This window comes from Atta cephalotes (assembly GCF_000143395.1).
Source record: "Atta cephalotes unplaced genomic scaffold scaffold00029, whole genome shotgun sequence".
NCBI classification, from domain to species: domain Eukaryota; kingdom Metazoa; phylum Arthropoda; class Insecta; order Hymenoptera; family Formicidae; genus Atta; species Atta cephalotes.
In genome coordinates, this window is record NW_012130093.1 from 2,873,405 (window position 1) to 2,892,201 (window position 18,797).

At 31.7% G+C, this 18,797-nt stretch overlaps 1 protein-coding gene across 1 annotated transcript in view; it reads left to right on the forward strand.

Moving 5' to 3' along the window:
* Positions 1-1,757: 1,757 nt before the first annotated feature.
* Positions 1,758-18,797, forward strand: part of LOC105620790 (myotrophin-like) — a 30,995-nt gene continuing 13,955 nt past the window's right edge. The window contains exon 1 of the mRNA XM_012202278.1: positions 1,758-1,826. Within this exon, the coding sequence (XP_012057668.1) occupies positions 1,758-1,826 (69 nt within the window). The remainder of the gene's footprint in view (positions 1,827-18,797) is intronic.

Consider the following 18,797-nt stretch of genomic DNA (forward strand, 5'->3'; position numbering starts at 1 on the left):
TATATATATATATATATATATATATATTTTTCTTTTTCGATTTTGGATCCTGCCTTTAGTAAATCAGGGAAACTAATAACGCTACAACAAAGTACAGTATGTTGGAGCTTGGAATAAGATTGGAATATGTTTATTTTTTACGACACTGGAGCGGTCTAAATATGTGGCGACGCAGGAATGATGGTAGGGATCCGATTTGATGATGAGGATTCGATGTCGAGTCTCTTTATATATAGGACTCTAATGCTGACTCTTGGCGCTCATTTTCAGCAAAATAAATTATGTAATCAAAATTAATATTGATGCATATTCATCAATTTTTATCACGTGACTTATCTTGACACCGAAAAGCGTCAAACATCGGCATGAGAAAGCACTTTTAGGCCGGGTTCACATTTTGACGGAAAAACGGAAAGTGGAAAAGCGGAGGCCAATCGCAGTAGTAGTAGGCAGTACATTTCGCTTATCTGTTTCTGTCTTTCTGTGAGTTCTGATTGGCCTTCGCTTTTCCACTTTCCGTTAAATGAAAACCCAGCCTTAGTTTGCATTTTCATGCTGATGCTTGACACTCATTTTCAAAACAGGTTACGTGATCAAAATTGATGCTTAGTATTCGTCAATTTTGATCACGTGATTTGTTTTGACGTTTAAATCGAGTTAACACGAAAATGCCTTTGGCTCTGGCACCAACGCGATGTTCATCCCGCGCGACACGCGATAGCCAATGAGGGTATACCTTTAGAATGAAAACATCATAGGTAAAGCTGTACACTCATTGGATATCGCACGTCGTGTGCCGGAGCATTAGGGTGAAATCACACACTGCGGAATAGAGAATGCGTCATTGAAACAATCACTCAACTCTATTCCGCATTTGATGTTGCGAAAAAGCGAGTGCGTCATTGTTCTTGTAAACTGTCATATTTTGAAATAATTTGATGCTGATTGATATGATGGAATTGCGTAATGTCGAGATAAATGAAGCAAAATGACAAAATTTGCAAATGACAAGAGTGCATAAATATAGATACCAAGATCAAAAAAACAATGATGCATTACGTATGATTTCAGTGTGCCCTTTTCCGCACTTTTCCATCACGTCAGTTTTGTGTGTTATGTTCACACGATGCGGAAAAATGATAGTAAATGCGTTAAAGCAATTCAAAACATTGTTATGAGATTATAAATATTAATTGTAAAACATTAAACATTACAACAGTGATAATTGTTTTTACAATTTGAAAATATATATTTCATTTTAAACAAATTATTAACATGAAGTTAGTAGTTTTTTTTAAATTCATGCTGGATACATCATGACGCATCATGTGAATACAGCACACAAAACTTGCGTGATGGAAAAGTGCGGAATAGTGCTGATTGGTTGCTTCAATGACGCATTCTATTCCACAGTCCTATTCCGAACCTTGTGATTTCATCCTTAGCTTTCCAAGCATCACGCGAAAAACGCCGAGATAGCATCTTTTGATCTCCCATGCATGTTTTTTTCTGACATCACTAGCCCAAATTGTCAATGGCATTAATGCACACTGTATATATGGCGAGAGATCGGTTAGAATTTACTTGAATTTACTGTCAAGTCAATAGCAACCGAATTCCGGAGTTTCATTTCATGAACGAATGATTGACGGAACGGATAAGAGAGTGTAGAAAAAAAACAAAGAAGTAGATTTACGTAGTGTGTGGCAGTGTGGATACAACCGTGTAAATCCACAAGAGCGACAGCATCGACGAAAATGAGCGAGCTCGTTTGGGGCATAAAAAACGGCGATCTCGAACAAGTACGAGACATCGTTGAGAACAAGGTAAATATGATGTGAAATGAATGATGTTTAATTCTTAGAGATGTTTCAAAAAACGCATGCACATTTCATCACTGTGCGATGATTGATACACACAACGCTGCTGTCTTCCTAGATTATTACGTATATAAAATATATTATATACTAGAAGTTTACCGAATAATTGGTAAATAAATGTACGATTTGATAACGAAAATATTTATAAGTAAATGATTGTTAAATGATTGTCACGCTCGTACATTCTTCAATATCTATCAATCACCAAGTTCTATTTTTACTCTTTTGTTTGAATATTTCTTTTCTTAAGTATGTTGTCTCTTGTGAACGTAAATCGTTTGTCGTCAGGAACGAGCAATTTAGAAATTGGAATAGGTGTAAGTGTGTAAATTTTTTTCCATTGTATAAGATGTACAGGATGTTCAGCATAACAGTATACGATTTTTCAGACACTTCCAAGTTAGTTAAAAAAAAAAAATTGAAGGGTGAGTATTCATCTGTTTTATATGGGCTACATGCGATAAAAAAATTAAAAAAATTTTTTTTATAAATCAAAATTATTAACTTAAGGGGATCCTATACATTGAATCTGTTTAATCAATTTGTTCAAATAACAAGTATTTTTCTAACTGCTTTTACAAATTAAAAAATTCTTCTCCATAATTAAAGTAAGCAATAATATAATCCAAACAATAATGTAGCCAAAACTCGATTTTATGCCAAAAACAAAAAAAAATGGAAAATACAATTTTGTTACTGACTTTTAATGTCGATTCCTAATAATGTTTGCTTTATATACGAGTTTTATATTTTATATGTATAATACAATCTTGATTTGTATTAGAGATTACATGAACAACTACTGTTGAATACTTAGAATTAGATATTTAATATGATATTTAGATATTTAAAATGAAGGATTAGAATTAGATATTTAATATGATATTTAGATATTTAATATGAAGGATTAGTTAGAAAATTTGTACATATGTGTGAATGCGATATTAATGTAGTAGTATATAAAGATAATGTCGATGTGTCACATTTTATCGATAAAATAGTGATATTGTTGGAATTTGGGCTTCACTTTAGGATTCCTTTAAATTCTTTGTATAGCATCATACAATTTTTTTTCCATAATATTGTAAGAGTCTTCAAGAATTCAAATGATTGTCGAAATGTCATCTTATTGATGTTTTATTAATTTATTACATATTTTATTAAATAAGTACATGTGTGTGTGTGTGTGTGTGTGTGTGTGTGTGTGTGTGTGTGTGTGTGTGTGTGTGTGTGTGTGATGTGTCAGAGGCAGAGATATTGCTATTACAAATATTGTTACAAATTTGATATTAAATATCAATGGAATCAATAAAACATCAATAAAAATGACATTTTAGTAGTGATTTGAATTTGTCTTGAAAACCTCTACAATATTATGGAAAACAATTGTATAGTGTTATTTAAAAAATTTAAGATAACTTTGATTTTTTATGAAAAGAAAACATTTTTTTTAAATTCTTTTATCGCATGTTGCAGTTTGTATAAAACAGATAAATATTCACATGTGTGAAGTGTTGGCATCGCAAGTTTTGATAAGAGTTACATTGGCAATCGCAATAGTTCTATAGTTCCTGATAGGTTTTATAAATAGTACTTGATTTAGCTAAATAAAAATAACACTTGAAAATTTGAGATGGTAACTTCCCGTGGTACTGCAAGATTCGAAAAAATCAATTGAAAACAATGAAATTTTATAGTTTTTGATTTTATAGTTCTTGAGTTCTATAATTCCTGATAGATTTTAACAATAGTTCCGGTGTCTAGTTTTTAATAATAATAAATTAAACCCGCGCGCTATATTCATAAAATATTTATATAAAAAAAAATTGAGATTTTTATCATTATTTTATAATACATAGTGTTATACCAAGTTGATTAGTACTGGCTGTTAAGAGATACTTTATTCTTGTGGCGCTGTGCCAGCGCGCGGGTTTAATTATTATGTATACTATATCAAATTAAAAAATAAAACACAAATGATACTGTTTCTTGTTATTTATACAAACTTATCTTTTTAAAAAAAGGTAAAAAAAGCGCTAAGCATGTGTGCTTTTTTACCTTTTTTGAAGAATCATTTGAGCCAGTTTCACTAACTCTAATTACTTAATTGATCATAGAACTGATTAATTGTGTTTGCTGTTTAGTAGAATTGACCATTTATGATCGACAATTAATCACCGATTCGGCTTAATCGAGTTGATGAAATCGGCTCTTTGTATATAATACTAAGTATCCAACCTAATTAATAGCAGTTTTAATTTTTTTTTAAAGATATTCTTATTGAAGATCTTCTTATTCCAATCTCTAAATAATGACTTTAATTCTGTGTTAAAAATTATTACTTTTCGAAAAAAATTAATGTATCACATGAAAAATTAAAATACAGATGCTACAATCTTAATTAATCAAGTTAAATTCTATCAAATTAAAAAATAAAACATAAATAATCTCTTGTTATTTACTTAACTTAATGATATATATATATATATATATATCATTCGTATAAAAGATTTGATATCAACAAAATTGGCGCCAAATGAAATTTCTCAAAATTTTATGTTGTATTCGTAAAAAAGATTTGACATCAACAATTGGTGTCAAGTTAAATTCCATGTAATTCGGATACCAAATTATACAATATTAATATATAATATTAATTTTAATGATATATATTTTTCCTTTAAAAGATCATTCCTTTAAAAGATTTGATATCAAGAACTAGCGCAAAGTTAAATCCCATTTCTTTATATCATGCCAAATTAAATAAATAATGAATATTAATCTATTGATATGCATCATTTGTATAAAAGAATTATATATAAGAATTATATATAAGAATTATATAAAAGATATCAACAACTGGCGCCAAATTAATTCTACTATCAAAATAAAAGTAAAACCCAAATGATACTATATTATTATTTACTTAATCCAAATGGAACTATCTTTAATTTTATTTGCAATGAAACCTAAGTAATACGTACATCTTATTGAAGGATCTTCCTATTCCAATCCAAATGGTTTAAATTCCTCTTAAATGAAATTATTAATTCTATTAATAGTGTTTTTACATAAAAAATTTTTCTATTTAAATTAAATTTTTTTGTTTTATACGGTTAACTCTTTAATTTTTTATGAAAGAGAAAATGTCTTTGAATGGATTGTGATATAATAATTTTGATAGAGATTAAATAAAAAACAAGAGACAATATATGTTTTATTTTTAATTTGATAGAATTTAACTTGATTAGTTAAGAATGTAGCATCTGGGTTTTAATTTTTCATTTGATACTTTTTTTCGAAGAATAATAATTTTTGACAGAACATTAAAGTTGCCATTACTAGGTTGGAATAAGAAAACTTTCAATAAAAATATCTTTGAAGAAAAATTAAAACTACTGTTAATTGGGTTGGATACATTGTTAAATTCTATCTATAGTGTCAAATTCAACCTATAATATCATGAGTCGCCACTGCTTCTACAATATCGTTATTATATACTAAAACAATGGTTACATTTGACATTATACTATTATTACAGTGTCAATTTAACATTATATAATATTGACACAATATAGTGTCAAATTTAACTATCGCTTTGGTAAAAAATAATGATATATTTAATAGGAGCAGTAGTAACTCACGTTAGGTTAAACTTGACACTAGATTTAACAGTGACTTAGTATTATATATAATACAAAGAACCGGTTTCACCAACTCAATTAAGCCGAATTGGTGATTAACTGTCAACCATAGTCAATTCTACTAAACAGCAAACACAATTAGTCAGTTCCACGGCTAATTAAGTAATTGGCGTTGGTGAAACCGATCCAACGATTCTTTGAAAAGCACTTAGCGCTTTTTTACCTTTTTTTAAAATGATAAATTTATATAAATAACAAGAAATAGTACCATTTGTTTTACTTTTTATTTTGGTAGTATAGTATACAAAAAGGCGAAAATGTAAATCAAACTCAAAATGGGTACACAAAATGAAGACAGAGCAATGTCCATATATGTATGTGTGATTTCCGATCCGCAGAAGTTTAATTTTCTATGTCCCATGGAGCGGAACTTGCAGATGCGCAATCAATACGAGCCAATGACAAACGCTATTCCAGTGGATCTAATGAAAGTGATCTACGAGAAGGTTCTTGTGATTGATCAGCGCTAATTGTGTATTTCGAAAATTTCCGCTCTATGGGATATAGGAAAACATATTTTAGCGGAACGGAATCAGCTGAATGAAGCCACGACCAATCAGCGGTTCGCCAATTCCGCATCATGGGATCGCATCCTCAGGGTGTGATTACATGTAGCGTGATGCGCGATATAGAAACTAATTAATTAATTATAGGAACCGCGCAAATCGTGCCGCTTCTTTTTCCTTCTTACATATAGCGCGATAAGCGGCACGGGCTAGTGATAAATAAACTTTAATATGAATTTTTTATATTAATTTATTTCTGTGCACATTTCAACAAAACTCTTATTTTTTCAAAGGATTTACTTAGTAATTATATTTAAATCAATTAATTCTATTAAGAAATGCTTAGTGAATTTGTCACTGGCCCGTGCCGCTTACTGTGCTACATGTAATAGAGGAGAAAAGAAGTAAGCGGTATGGTTTACATGGTTCTTATAGTTACCTAGTTAGTTTCTGTACCGCGTATCATGCTACATGTAATCGTACCTTCAGGGTGCGCTCTCCTGGGATGCGGAACGTTCATGATTGGTCGTGGTTTCATTCTGCCGTTTTCTGTTGCATAAATTTATTGGCCGCAGCTCTTGTGTAATGCATAATGCATTGTACATAAAGGAATCAACCAATCGAAATTCTTCTTTTCCATGAAATGGGAGGAAAGGAAAAATTCTGATTAGTTGATTCATTATGTATTATGCGTTATGCATCATGCAAAAGTCTGCGGCCTTTTTTTTGCAGATTCCGCCAATGCTTGCGTGTACAGACGGTCACAGAAAGGTTGCAACACTTTTTTTTCGATAAGTTTTGGAATACAGCTTACCGAGCGGTTCTTATTTATAGATCCATGAGTAAGAATCAATCACTCGGAGAGCAAGCTGCATTTCGAAATCCAAAGAAAAAGGTGTTACAACCTTTCTGTGACCAGCTATACGTATACAATATATACTCATAAAAACTAACCTCGTTAAGTTGGTTTAAACGGAGAAAACTATCTTCTACAAGCGCATAGTTAGGCCTTGCGCACAATAGAAGAAATAAGAAATTAGGAATAAAGAATAAACAATTTAAATCTCTCAGAAACAATATATTCGATTTCTGATAGGTTGAAATTGTTTATTCTTTATTCCTAATTCCTTAATTAACATGTTGAGATATGCTTGGATTCCCATCTGGATGTTTTCCGGGTACTGTCATCCTTATTTAACATTCGGTAAATAACAAGAATAGAGTAATATTTAGATAGCACTCGGGTGGAATCTAAATATAACCTTGAAGGTAATTAATTAATTAAGTTTCCAGCTAAATACGGAGTCAATATGATCAGAATGAATGTCATATATACATATATATAGTATACAGAAATGCAAATCAAAATTAAAATGAGTACAAAACACAGCAATGTCCCTGGATGTAAATATGATTTCCAATCCGCAGGAATTCATTTTCCTATTGGGCGGAACTTGCGAATGCGGAATCAATATGAGTCGCTATTCCGATCTAGGCCAGTATTCATTCGATTCTTATTTCAAGATCATCTTAAATAATGTCTTAAGATGCTAATGCAATCCTCTAATTGGTTCGTGATCTTCTTAAGATCGTACTTAAGAAGATCTGATTATGAATACTGGCCCTAAAGCAAGGAAATGAAAATTTTACTGCAGTGTCTGCAATGTATGCTTGCATCGCAATATTTCGTCACTGTGACCAACTTCTTAATAGTCTTAATAGTCTTAAATAGTCTTGAATAGTCATCGACTTCAATGATTAATCCACGCTTCATGAGACAGAGTGACATTTTTTTTGTCAAACTTTTACTTATTTTTATGCGAAAACGCATCGATTGGATGTATTTTCATCACTGTTATTAAACCCGATTAAGGATGTGATCATAGTTCCTCAACGACAATTTCGATATTATTTGGATAATCTAGACATTTAATTACGCGAAAATACATTGACTAAAAGTATTTTTATCAATATTTGAGATAACCGGAACCCAATATTATATATAATATAATCACAATCGCACTTATTCAACTCCTCCGCGATCGCGTAACCGTAAAATAACAATAACGTCAATAACTTCAATTTATAATCCCTGCAAAATGTAGAATATGTAAAATGTGCAGAACCGTCACAGTGCTTGCAACGCTCGCTGACCATGTGTGATGTGACCATGTATTGCTAGCGCCACATTTGTGTCAAAAATTCCAAAAGGACATTATCCCCACTCCATAATGATGACGATACGATGACGACGTTTCTTAATTTTTTCTTAATAAAAAAAAGCTTCAGATTCGTATCTTACGTTACAATATTTCCGCTCGTAGAGAAAAAAATAAAAATACTTTCATTATATATTCCGAGCGGTTGCAATCGACTGCACACTTAGAACTTGATTAGTTCAGTCCTTATTGAGATCCGATAATCTCGATCTGATACAACTCACCGACTCGTAAAGTAGCCACGGTAGTGTCACTGCGCATAGCTTAGCGCCGAGACGCTACTAATGTTTCCAAATTAAAAAGTACTTAGAGACCGAATATTGTTAAAAACCTATCAGGAATTGTAGAATTCGAGAACTATAAAATTTCATAGTTTTCAATGGATTTTTTTCGAATCTTGTGGTGCACAGGAAGTTAGCACTTCAAATTTTCAAGTGTTATTTTTTTTAACTAAATCAACGGAATTATTTATAAAATCTATCAGGAACTATAGAACTATTGCGGGTGCCAATGGAACTTTTATCAAAACTTGTGATATCAAAAGATGAGGTGTCAATTTTACACATATTGAATATTTACCTTTTAAATGTTTTTAAACTTTTTTTTGCAACGCAAAGACGCTGTTGAATGTATTAAAAATTCTTATTAGTGATAAAGAATTATTGAAAATAAATACTTACATTAATATATACTTACATTAATATAATATCACATGAAAAATACTACAATAGCTTAATGATAGCTTTCTTTTTATATCCAATATTCTCTTATGCAGAACTCGGTCTTTATTTCATATAATAAATTTATTTAAAATATATATTTTAAATAAAAAAAATTAAAACGTTATTTAGTATTTATTATTTTAAATAATTTCTGACCTATTTCTTATTTAATATTTTAAGTAAGTTTTTGGAACTTTTTATATTTTTTTAAATAAGTTGTATCAGTTTTTTATCGATTTTATATTTAAAATAATTTTCTGGAATCTATTTTATATTTTTTATTTTAAATAAATTAGTTATGTTACTGATCCCTCGGTAAAAGTGACGGTTATTAGTTAAATTATAGTATGTTTATGATGAAGTATAGCATGTGTGGGATACAAGATATACCTACATATGATTTATGTTTCAATTTTCCATCTGTGATTCGCGAAGGGTTAATACTATTAAATATTAATTAGACTTTAATTTCTTATCTAAAATAAGAAATCGTCTTCGAAAACTTATTTAAAATAAAAGACAAGTTATTTTTTCTATTTTAAATAAAAGTTATTCTATATTTTAAATAAATAAGTGTACTTTCGGGTCCTGTTTCTTATTTTATATCTTAATTAATTTCTTGTGATCTATTTCTTATTTAATATTTTAAGTAAGTTCTTGGGACTTATTTTATATTTTTTATTTCAAATAAGTCGTATCTTACTTTACCGACTCCTACGATTTTCTATTTTAAATAAATTTCTGAAACTTCTTTATTTTTCTTTATTTTTTATTTTAAATAGTCGTATCAGTTATTTTACCGAGCTCTGTTTTTATATCATTTATGGAAACTATACAATTGTTTAGAACTTTGTTTTTTTATGGCTGAACATTTTTAGAACTTAAAATGAGATATATCTAATTTATCGTGCATTTGATACTAGTAATTATTGAATTATCTTAATTTCGGCGAAACTAAAGCTGAGATTTAGATTGCGCGCATGTTGATGAAGGGACAGAAATTAAGCTGAAAATCGGCCAAATGTGCAACTAAATCTTAGCTCTGGTGTAAATATGCATATATATGTGTATTTAATTAATCATTTTGATGCATATTATAGTAATTTAGTTACATTATTCTTTAAATACATTGCTGAAATTAAAATAATTTAATAGAAAGTTACTAGTTAATACGCATGTCAAGTGCTCGGTGTAAAAGAAGTTACAGATATATAGGTTGTCTGATAATTAACGATAAACAACTCTCGCGACTGAATGAATTAAATTAATCTAGCGACAGAATGGACTAAACTGATCAAAAAGAACTGATTCAAAAAGAACTTTCTACTGCTTTGCAATTTTTTCGCAATAGTAAAGATATTAAATAACAAATAATATAAGACTCTTAGTTTTTTAAAAGACAATACAAAGAAGTATAGGGCATATAAGAATCAACGTAATTAATTATATGCAAAAATTGTAATATGATATAAAAAAATTCTATAAATAACACATTGTAAAACATATTACACTACATGTTTCAGCTCTTGGATTGAGTTATCTTCAGATAAAACAAAACTTTATTCAGATTTTAATTTTATTTTTTATTTTTATTTATTGGTTAACAAATATGTTTCTTTAATTAGAATGTAACGATGCGTCCTGAAAAACCGAACAGTCGGATGCCGCTGTTACATGCAGCGATGCGCAGTGCGCCCGAATATTTTTTAAAAAAAACAGCAAATTAATTCTTAGATACCAGTCGAAGTTCCGCGAGAACGACCGAACGCTGCCGAGCGCTACCCTCCGACAGTACAGATATCTGTCACGCATATGGAGATACTGTTCGAGAATATACGAACCGAGCTTCGCCGAATCCGCGGTGCTGTCAAAAATCCATCATATAAAAGGCGAATTTTTCCGAGGAGGCTTTTTGCTCCAGTTCCTACGAGACGACCAGATCCTACCGGTTCGTTAGCAATCCTGATCCGTTATGAGCATTTTCTGTCGCAAGATTCCAGTCGATGTTTACATCGTATTCAGGGAATGAAGCGGACTTCCGTTGAGCATTCTCAACACATTTGGAAACCGCTTCTCGCAGTATTCGAGCAGACGCGACAAAGGGGTAGAGTATTCTCTGCCTCTATTGGACGTTCCCAATAATCGAAAGGCAGCATCCGCAACCTTACACATGACGCGATCGGCAAAAGGGAATAGTTCTCCGTCTCCGTCTCCGTTCTCGGCAGCCGGTCGCGCCACTCAGATGTGCCATAGGTACATTCGAAATTCATGATTTGCGTTTCGCGCTGCCGCGCCGCGATCGTATTGGCGTGTACCTACACCGTAGTACCAGGGCACTAGCGCCTGGACCCGTATTTTCACATCACCGCGTACAAAGAGCGCTGTCATTATTCTTTTGTATCTTATTTATTGTTCTAAATTATATGTATTATGCTGCATAGAATAAAGAGTGTTGTATTTCGTTTTGCTACATAATTGCATTCGTTATATGTAAGCGCCTTCTTTCTCCTTTACAATGAATCTCTTTCGTTCCCTGCCCGATTAATTTACTCGGCGAGCTATTCCGCGCGACGGAAGTTAAGTTGTTTCAAGAATATCATGAAATTCCGAACAATCAATCAGTAAATCGCTTGCAAGTAATTCATGGTCTCCGTGAGGCATTTATCGATATTGCTGTGTAAATTAGATAACTTTCATCATTTTTCTATGATGATGATTTTTCTATGATAGAAATGAATTTTAAGATCGTGAATTTTGTTTTATCTGAGGATGGCTCAATTCAAGAGTTGAAACATGTAATGTAATGTAATTTTACAATGTGTTATTTATAGAATTCTTTTTAATACATTTTATATATCATATTATAATTCTTGCATTTATTATTAATTACGGTCACAGTTAAGATATTAATTACCAAAAATCGATGGATATTGATTTTCAATAATTTTTTACTCAAATACTATCAACTTTACAGAAAAACAGCAAGAGACAAAAATTGTTAATTTTTTTTCATAAAATTCTGAGAATTTTTTCAGAATTTTTAAATATTTTCTCATGTTGGTAAAAATAATTGCCAATATAAGAAAATGCAGTCCAAAAAGTTGATAAAAAAATTCTTAGAGCTCTATAAAGAAGAAAATAAATTTTTGTTCGTCGAGGGCATATGCATTGCCGAAAAATTAACAAATTAGGCAATCCATTACACAATCTCGCTTTCTTTTCATAACATTTTAGTCTCTTATCTTGAAAAATTGTTTTGACTATGTTAAAAACAGTTTTCAGCTAGTTAAAGGCTTAACTCATGCCAAATTATCACATAACCAGATTGTTTCGCTCGACATGATATCACTCTTCATCAATATACCGATTGATTTAGTTATCAAGAATATTGAATAACATTGATTGACAGAAAGCAATATCATATTGCCTAAAACAGAGTTTATGAAAGCAATTAACTTAGTGCTCCATTCTACTTTTTATTTTTAACGAAAAATTTTATAAACAATCGCATGGTGTTCCTATGGGGTCTCCCCGATTATAGTGGATCTTGTTATGCAGGATCTAGAGAGAACTGTTCTTGAAAGTTCGCCATTTTCATTGGATTTCTACGTGAAGTATATTGATTGCACTATCAATACAGAAGAAAAATATTGATAATTAAATATGTTTAATAGTTTCCTTGATTCCATGGAACGAGGCGGTAATTGCTTTTGTGGATTTTTTGGACGTAACCTTAATAAAGAAGGATGAGTATTTCATATATGATTAGTAACACAACCCATTCTCGGCATGATATCTAAACTATTCGTGTCATTCGAGATATCATAAAATGGGGACAATTATGGTTTTGATAAACAGGATTTTATTATCGCATTCAACTTTCCATGAGAAAAATTTTAGGTTCATTATTAACATCCTATTTATTAACGATTATCCTTTAAGGCTGATTTTTGAAAGCATTAGAAAAAGGCTATTAAATTCGAACATTAAATTCGAACAATTTAATAAGAATACGCATCGAAAGAATACTGCCAAAAATTTAATTACATATTGTTCTCTATGTGCCTTCAGTAGCAGAGAAATTCAAGAGATTTTTCAAAAATAACCGAATGGTGCGTTTAGCTTATATAGGAATTAATAAATTAAATACTTTTATAACATCACAAAAAGATAAATTACCGTCACAATTGCACTCTAATATAATCTACAAAATTAATTGTGATGCATCAAAATTGTGATGCATCCTATGGGACGAAACGGTTATTGAAGGCACGTATTAATGAACATCGAAATCATATAAATAGGAATACTATATGACACTTTGTAATTACAGAATATAGAACGGAACACAATTACGATTTTGATTGGAATGACATCAAAATTTTAGACGAAGAGCAAGGATTTAATAAACTAGTTCAGAAGATCCATATAAAAGAAACAAAAAAAATGGTTTTAATCTATAAAATTGTTGGATTCATTATATAATGATTTAATTTAGAGGAAATGTATGTGTTCTTGTTTTATAAATTATAAATTTGTATAATTGATTTTTATGAAGAGAATAGATTTATTTTTATACTTTATTACTTCAGCTTATAATTGCCAAGAAGAGACTTGATTTACAATAAATCTCTTAAACATACTTTCTATACTTTATCCTTCTACACCACAGATAAAAAAACTTAAACTATTTGACTCTATCTTTATTTCTTATGCATACACCACAAATCTTGTTTCTAATTTTCTGTTCGTTCCTAAGTATTTTAGTAGTTATTTTAATCTATTCTATCACAGTTCCGATTATCACAATATAAATTCCTTTATCTTAAATATCCATGTATCACAGCCTCACTAAAATATATAATATATTATATAAATATAAAAATATATAAATACATCGCATAATGTAATACAATATAAGCACATAAAAAATATCTCCTAGCATTTCTAACAGTATACTTTACGCAGCCAGACGCAATCTTGTTCCACTATCTACAATATATTGATTACTCCATATCAGTTACCTCGATAATTCTCTTTTTATCAATTCTCTTTTTCCTAATCTTTTTTTCCCTTTCTCTCTTTAATTTATTTAAAACTTTACATTTTTCTGAATCTAATTCTTCGCTCCAAAGTTTCTTCCATATTTCCTTCTTATCTTCTCTTAAATTTCTAAATTACAATTACACACTTTTTATTGCATTCCTCCAAATAATATTCCATGCAATTCATCCCTATTACGCAGCTTCTTTATTCCTTATATCTAACTAGTATTTATTTCCTTCTTCTATATTTCCGCATCTTACCACCCCTCTCATACTTTCGCTTATTCCCAATCTATATAGGTTTTTCTTCCTTAAATAATTGGGACATCTATTCCCCATATCAAACTTCTTAATCCTTCCAATCGCTCTTTTCTTTCTCCTCCTAACAGACTATCTTCCCTTATTGTCTTTATTCTTTTCTCGTATCTCATTATCTTGTGCAAAACTCTATATTGAATATTCACATAATCCATTATAATTTTTTCAAAATTTCTTCCCATTCCCAAATTTCCATCCCCGATAACACTTTGAATTAGATATTTAAACAGTACTCATCTCCTTATAAAATCGTCTCTGCATAAGCTTTCCTCTAATCCCCATCTTTCTAGCTGCCATCCTCCCTTTTTTGCTCAATTCTACTTTGTGATCACCTTCCCTATTAAATGTGAAACCTAAGTATTTGAAAGATTGTACCTCCTTAATTTCTTTGTTCTCTCATTTCCATAATTCCTTCTTTTCCTTCCCCTATTTATTAAATACTACTATTTTCATTTTTTTCGGCGCATAATTCTAGTTTCCTATCTTTTAAAAATCTTCTAAGTGTATCCATCATATCTAATAGCGCAATTATTAATAGCCCTATTTTTCGCCAATAGCACTATTGTCATCCGCATACACTAGGTTCCAGATTCTTACACTATGCAATTCCTCCTATATCCCTATTCCTTACTCTCAGTCATGATCCGCAATGTATAAATTAAACAGAAGTGAACACAGCCTTTCTTAATTCCTCTTCTTGTCTGGAACTTTTTTAACAAATCTTTGATCGTCTTAACAGCAACCTCCATATTCTCGCGTATATGTGCTCTAATCTCCTTATCAGCTATTCCTTAATTTTATATCTCCTTAATAGTGAGCTATACACTCTATTGAAAGCTGCCTTTAGATCCGCAAAGAGAGCGTATATTTTCTTTTCTTTATCTCCTGCTTGCTTGCTCTTTTGAATCAAATTATTTAATAATATGTTATCTATCGTCGACCTGTCTTTTCTGAATCCCGTTTGCATCTCCGGGATTAGACTTTTCTTCCATACCTCTTCCAATTTAATTCTTAGGATCTCCTCTCATACCATTTGTACGCTGTACATAGTAATGAGTATCCTTCTATAGTTTCCTACTAATTCAATGTTTCCTCTCTTATAATGGTACAATGATATTCTGTCTCCAATCCTCAGGAATTTCGTCTTATCTCCACACTTGTTTCAATAATTTGACCACGTCTTTCACAATGTATCCCGCATATTTCCACTTCCATCGAGATTCTGTCGATACCTACAACTTTCTTATTTTTTGTCTTCTTTAGCTCCTTTGATTTCTTCCTCTTCCAAATCCTTATTCTCCTGTTTTCCCGTCCTGTCTTTTGCCTCCATTTCTTTCTTTTTCTGTGTAATTATCTCAATGCCATTTAGCAGATTCATAAAATGTCTCCATTCTTCTGTCTCAATATTATTATCTCTCTATGTCCTCTTGCTTCTTTTCTTGTTTACAAATTTCTCTACATCTGCTTGTCTCTTCAAGTATCTCAATTCAGCTTCTTCTCCCTCTCTCTTTTCTTTTTGCTTCTTCTCTTTTAATTTCTTTAGTTTTTTCTTCCATATATTCTCTTCTATCTGTTTTTTCTTGTCTTCATTTTTTATTCTCTGTATTTCCCTTTTCTTCCTGGTACAATTTCTATCTCACCAATCCTTGTGTCCTAATTCAAAACTTTTAATTTTTATCTTCTTCTTGACCAACACTTCACAATTTCCTTAATTCTCTGCCACTTTTCCTCTATTGTTATCCTTTTCTGTTCTGTTTCACTAGTCTTTTTCTCTACCTCTTTTACTTCTGTAATCAATTTTCTTTATCTGAGATCGGATTTTCCTTTTTCCGCCTTCTCAGTTGACCATGTCATTCCACCTCCTAATCTCCCTTTCCTTCTAAACTCATATTCTTGTTCTCCTTTTCGCACGAGCACTCCTTCATTTATATAGGGTACGTCACCAAAATCCGAACAAATCGAATAATTTCTTTAAACAAAATGTTTTTAATGAAAAATTAAATATTGAGATGGGAAAAAGTTCATGGCATTTTTTCCGCTAGATGGCATTAAATGCTCAGCAGTCGGCAACTACTAATCGCAACACTAGACGTGCGTTTAAAAAGTGACATTTTAACCTTTGTTTTGAGCCGAAAAAGATTGAAATCGGTAAAGTGGATCAAAAGTTATTTTATTTTGAAAATAGAAATAAATAAGGAAAAAATTTGCGCTATTTACGGTGAAGATACTCTATCAAAATCAGCAGCATGGAAATGGTTCGCTCGCTTTCGTGCTGGAAATTTCGATGAGTAAGATGAACCTCGCTCCGGTCGACCAATCACTGAAAAATCCGATGAAATCATGGTAAAAGTTAAACATGATAAACATGTGAGCATTGTGGAGATTGCCAGGGAACTAGACATCGATCACAAAATACATTTAAATCATTTACACAAAGCTGGATACAAAAAGAAGCTCGATATTTGGGTTCCTCACGAGTTGAGTGTTAGGAACATGATAGACCGAATTAACATTTGTGATACGCTACTGAAACGGAATGAAATTGAGCCATTTCTGAAGAGAATGATAACTAGTGATGAAAAATGGATGGCACTTACGACAATCCAACTAGAAAAAGATTGTGGATAAAGAAAAAAGAGAAGGCGCAAGCAATCGCAAAACCTGGATTGACGAGGAAGAAGGTGATGTTGTGTGTGGGGTGGGACTGGAAAGGAATCGTTCACTATGAGCTGTTATCGTCCAATCAAACAATTAATTCCGAACTCTACTGTGAACAACTGCAGAGATATAACAAGCAATTGAGAGGAAGCGGCCAGAATTAATCAATAGGATAGATATCGTCTTCCATCATGACAACACTCGACCACACACCTTTGATGACTCGGCAAAAATTGCGAGAACTTGGCTTTTAATGCATCCACCATATAGTCCTGACATAGCACCCTCAGATCTATCATTTGTTTAGGTCTCTGCAGAACTCTCTTAATGGTGTAAAGCTAGCTTCAAAAGAGGCCTGTGAAAATCACTTGAAGCAGTTTTTCGATCAGAAACCACAGAAGTTCTATCGCGATGGAATTATGGCTCTGCCCCAAAAATGGCAAAATATTATAGAAAATAATGGAGCATATTTGGTTTAAATAAATTGATTTCAATACTCTAAGAAAACTTTAATTTTACTAAAAAATCGCCATGAACTTTTTTTCATATCCAATATTACAAAAAATCCTTTTACATGGTACTTGGGGGATCCCTGTAGAGCACAATTATTCGATATATTCCCCCCATTAGCTTGAATGACGGCCTTTATTCTCAGTCTGAAGTACACACGCTGTAATGTAGCGCTGTCCATGCCGACGAATGCTGTCTCAATAGCGGTCCTTAATGACATCATATTGGGATGTCGAGACTTGTGACTTTTTCAACTACGCTCCATACATAGTAATCCAAAGGATTTAAATCTGGACTGTTAGAAAGCCAGAATGCCGAGATGAGCAATTCGGCTTGTCTTGGCAGCCTTAGAGAGCATCGTATCTTTAATATATACGATTTGTATCGAAGGTACCTCTTCGGCAATACAATTGTTGACTCGCTTATATCAACAATCGATGCTAATTTTCGATTGCCCTAGGTCATTCGAAATTAGCGCTTGAGCCCTTTCAACGATTGCGGGCATCCTCGCGATGCGTGATCTTTCGACTCTTCCTCGCATATTGGAACCTTCGTTAAACTGTTCTAAAGCCGTATATTTTACCACAATGTTATAAACGATTGATCTCGAATATCCAAAGAACCGAATTATTTCCTTTGCTGAGCCCAGCGCGAAGGTCTTTGATGATCGTGGCTCTTCGATTATACTCCGCACTTGATTTCAACATCACGGCCATTTTGAGAATATGACTGTTTACTAGAAGCATTGGACTTTCTCAGACGCTAACAATCTCTGGCGGAGGCACAATATATATTTCCGCAAATAGTGGAAAATTTAAAGCAAATTTGTCCGGATTTTGACGCACTTTGTATTACCTTTGCTCTTACTAATAATCACTCTGCCTACCTTCTAATCGCTTCTATCTATTTTATTGCTCCCCAATATTGCAGCCACACGATACGCATTCGCTCACACATCACTTAAGTAAGTTCTAGTCGATTTTTATGTTGATATTTATTCGATTTTCATGTTTTATAAGTTATAATTTGTATTGTCGAGTTTTGCATTGGTATTTATTCTGTTAACTTTTATATATTATATTTATATATTATACTTATATATTATACTTATATATTATACTTATAAACATTGTAAATGAGAAACGTCCTCTCACACGCTCTCAAGACATATTATAATTATAATCACATCGCATTATAACGGATCATCGTTATGCTGAATACAATATAAGTTTTAT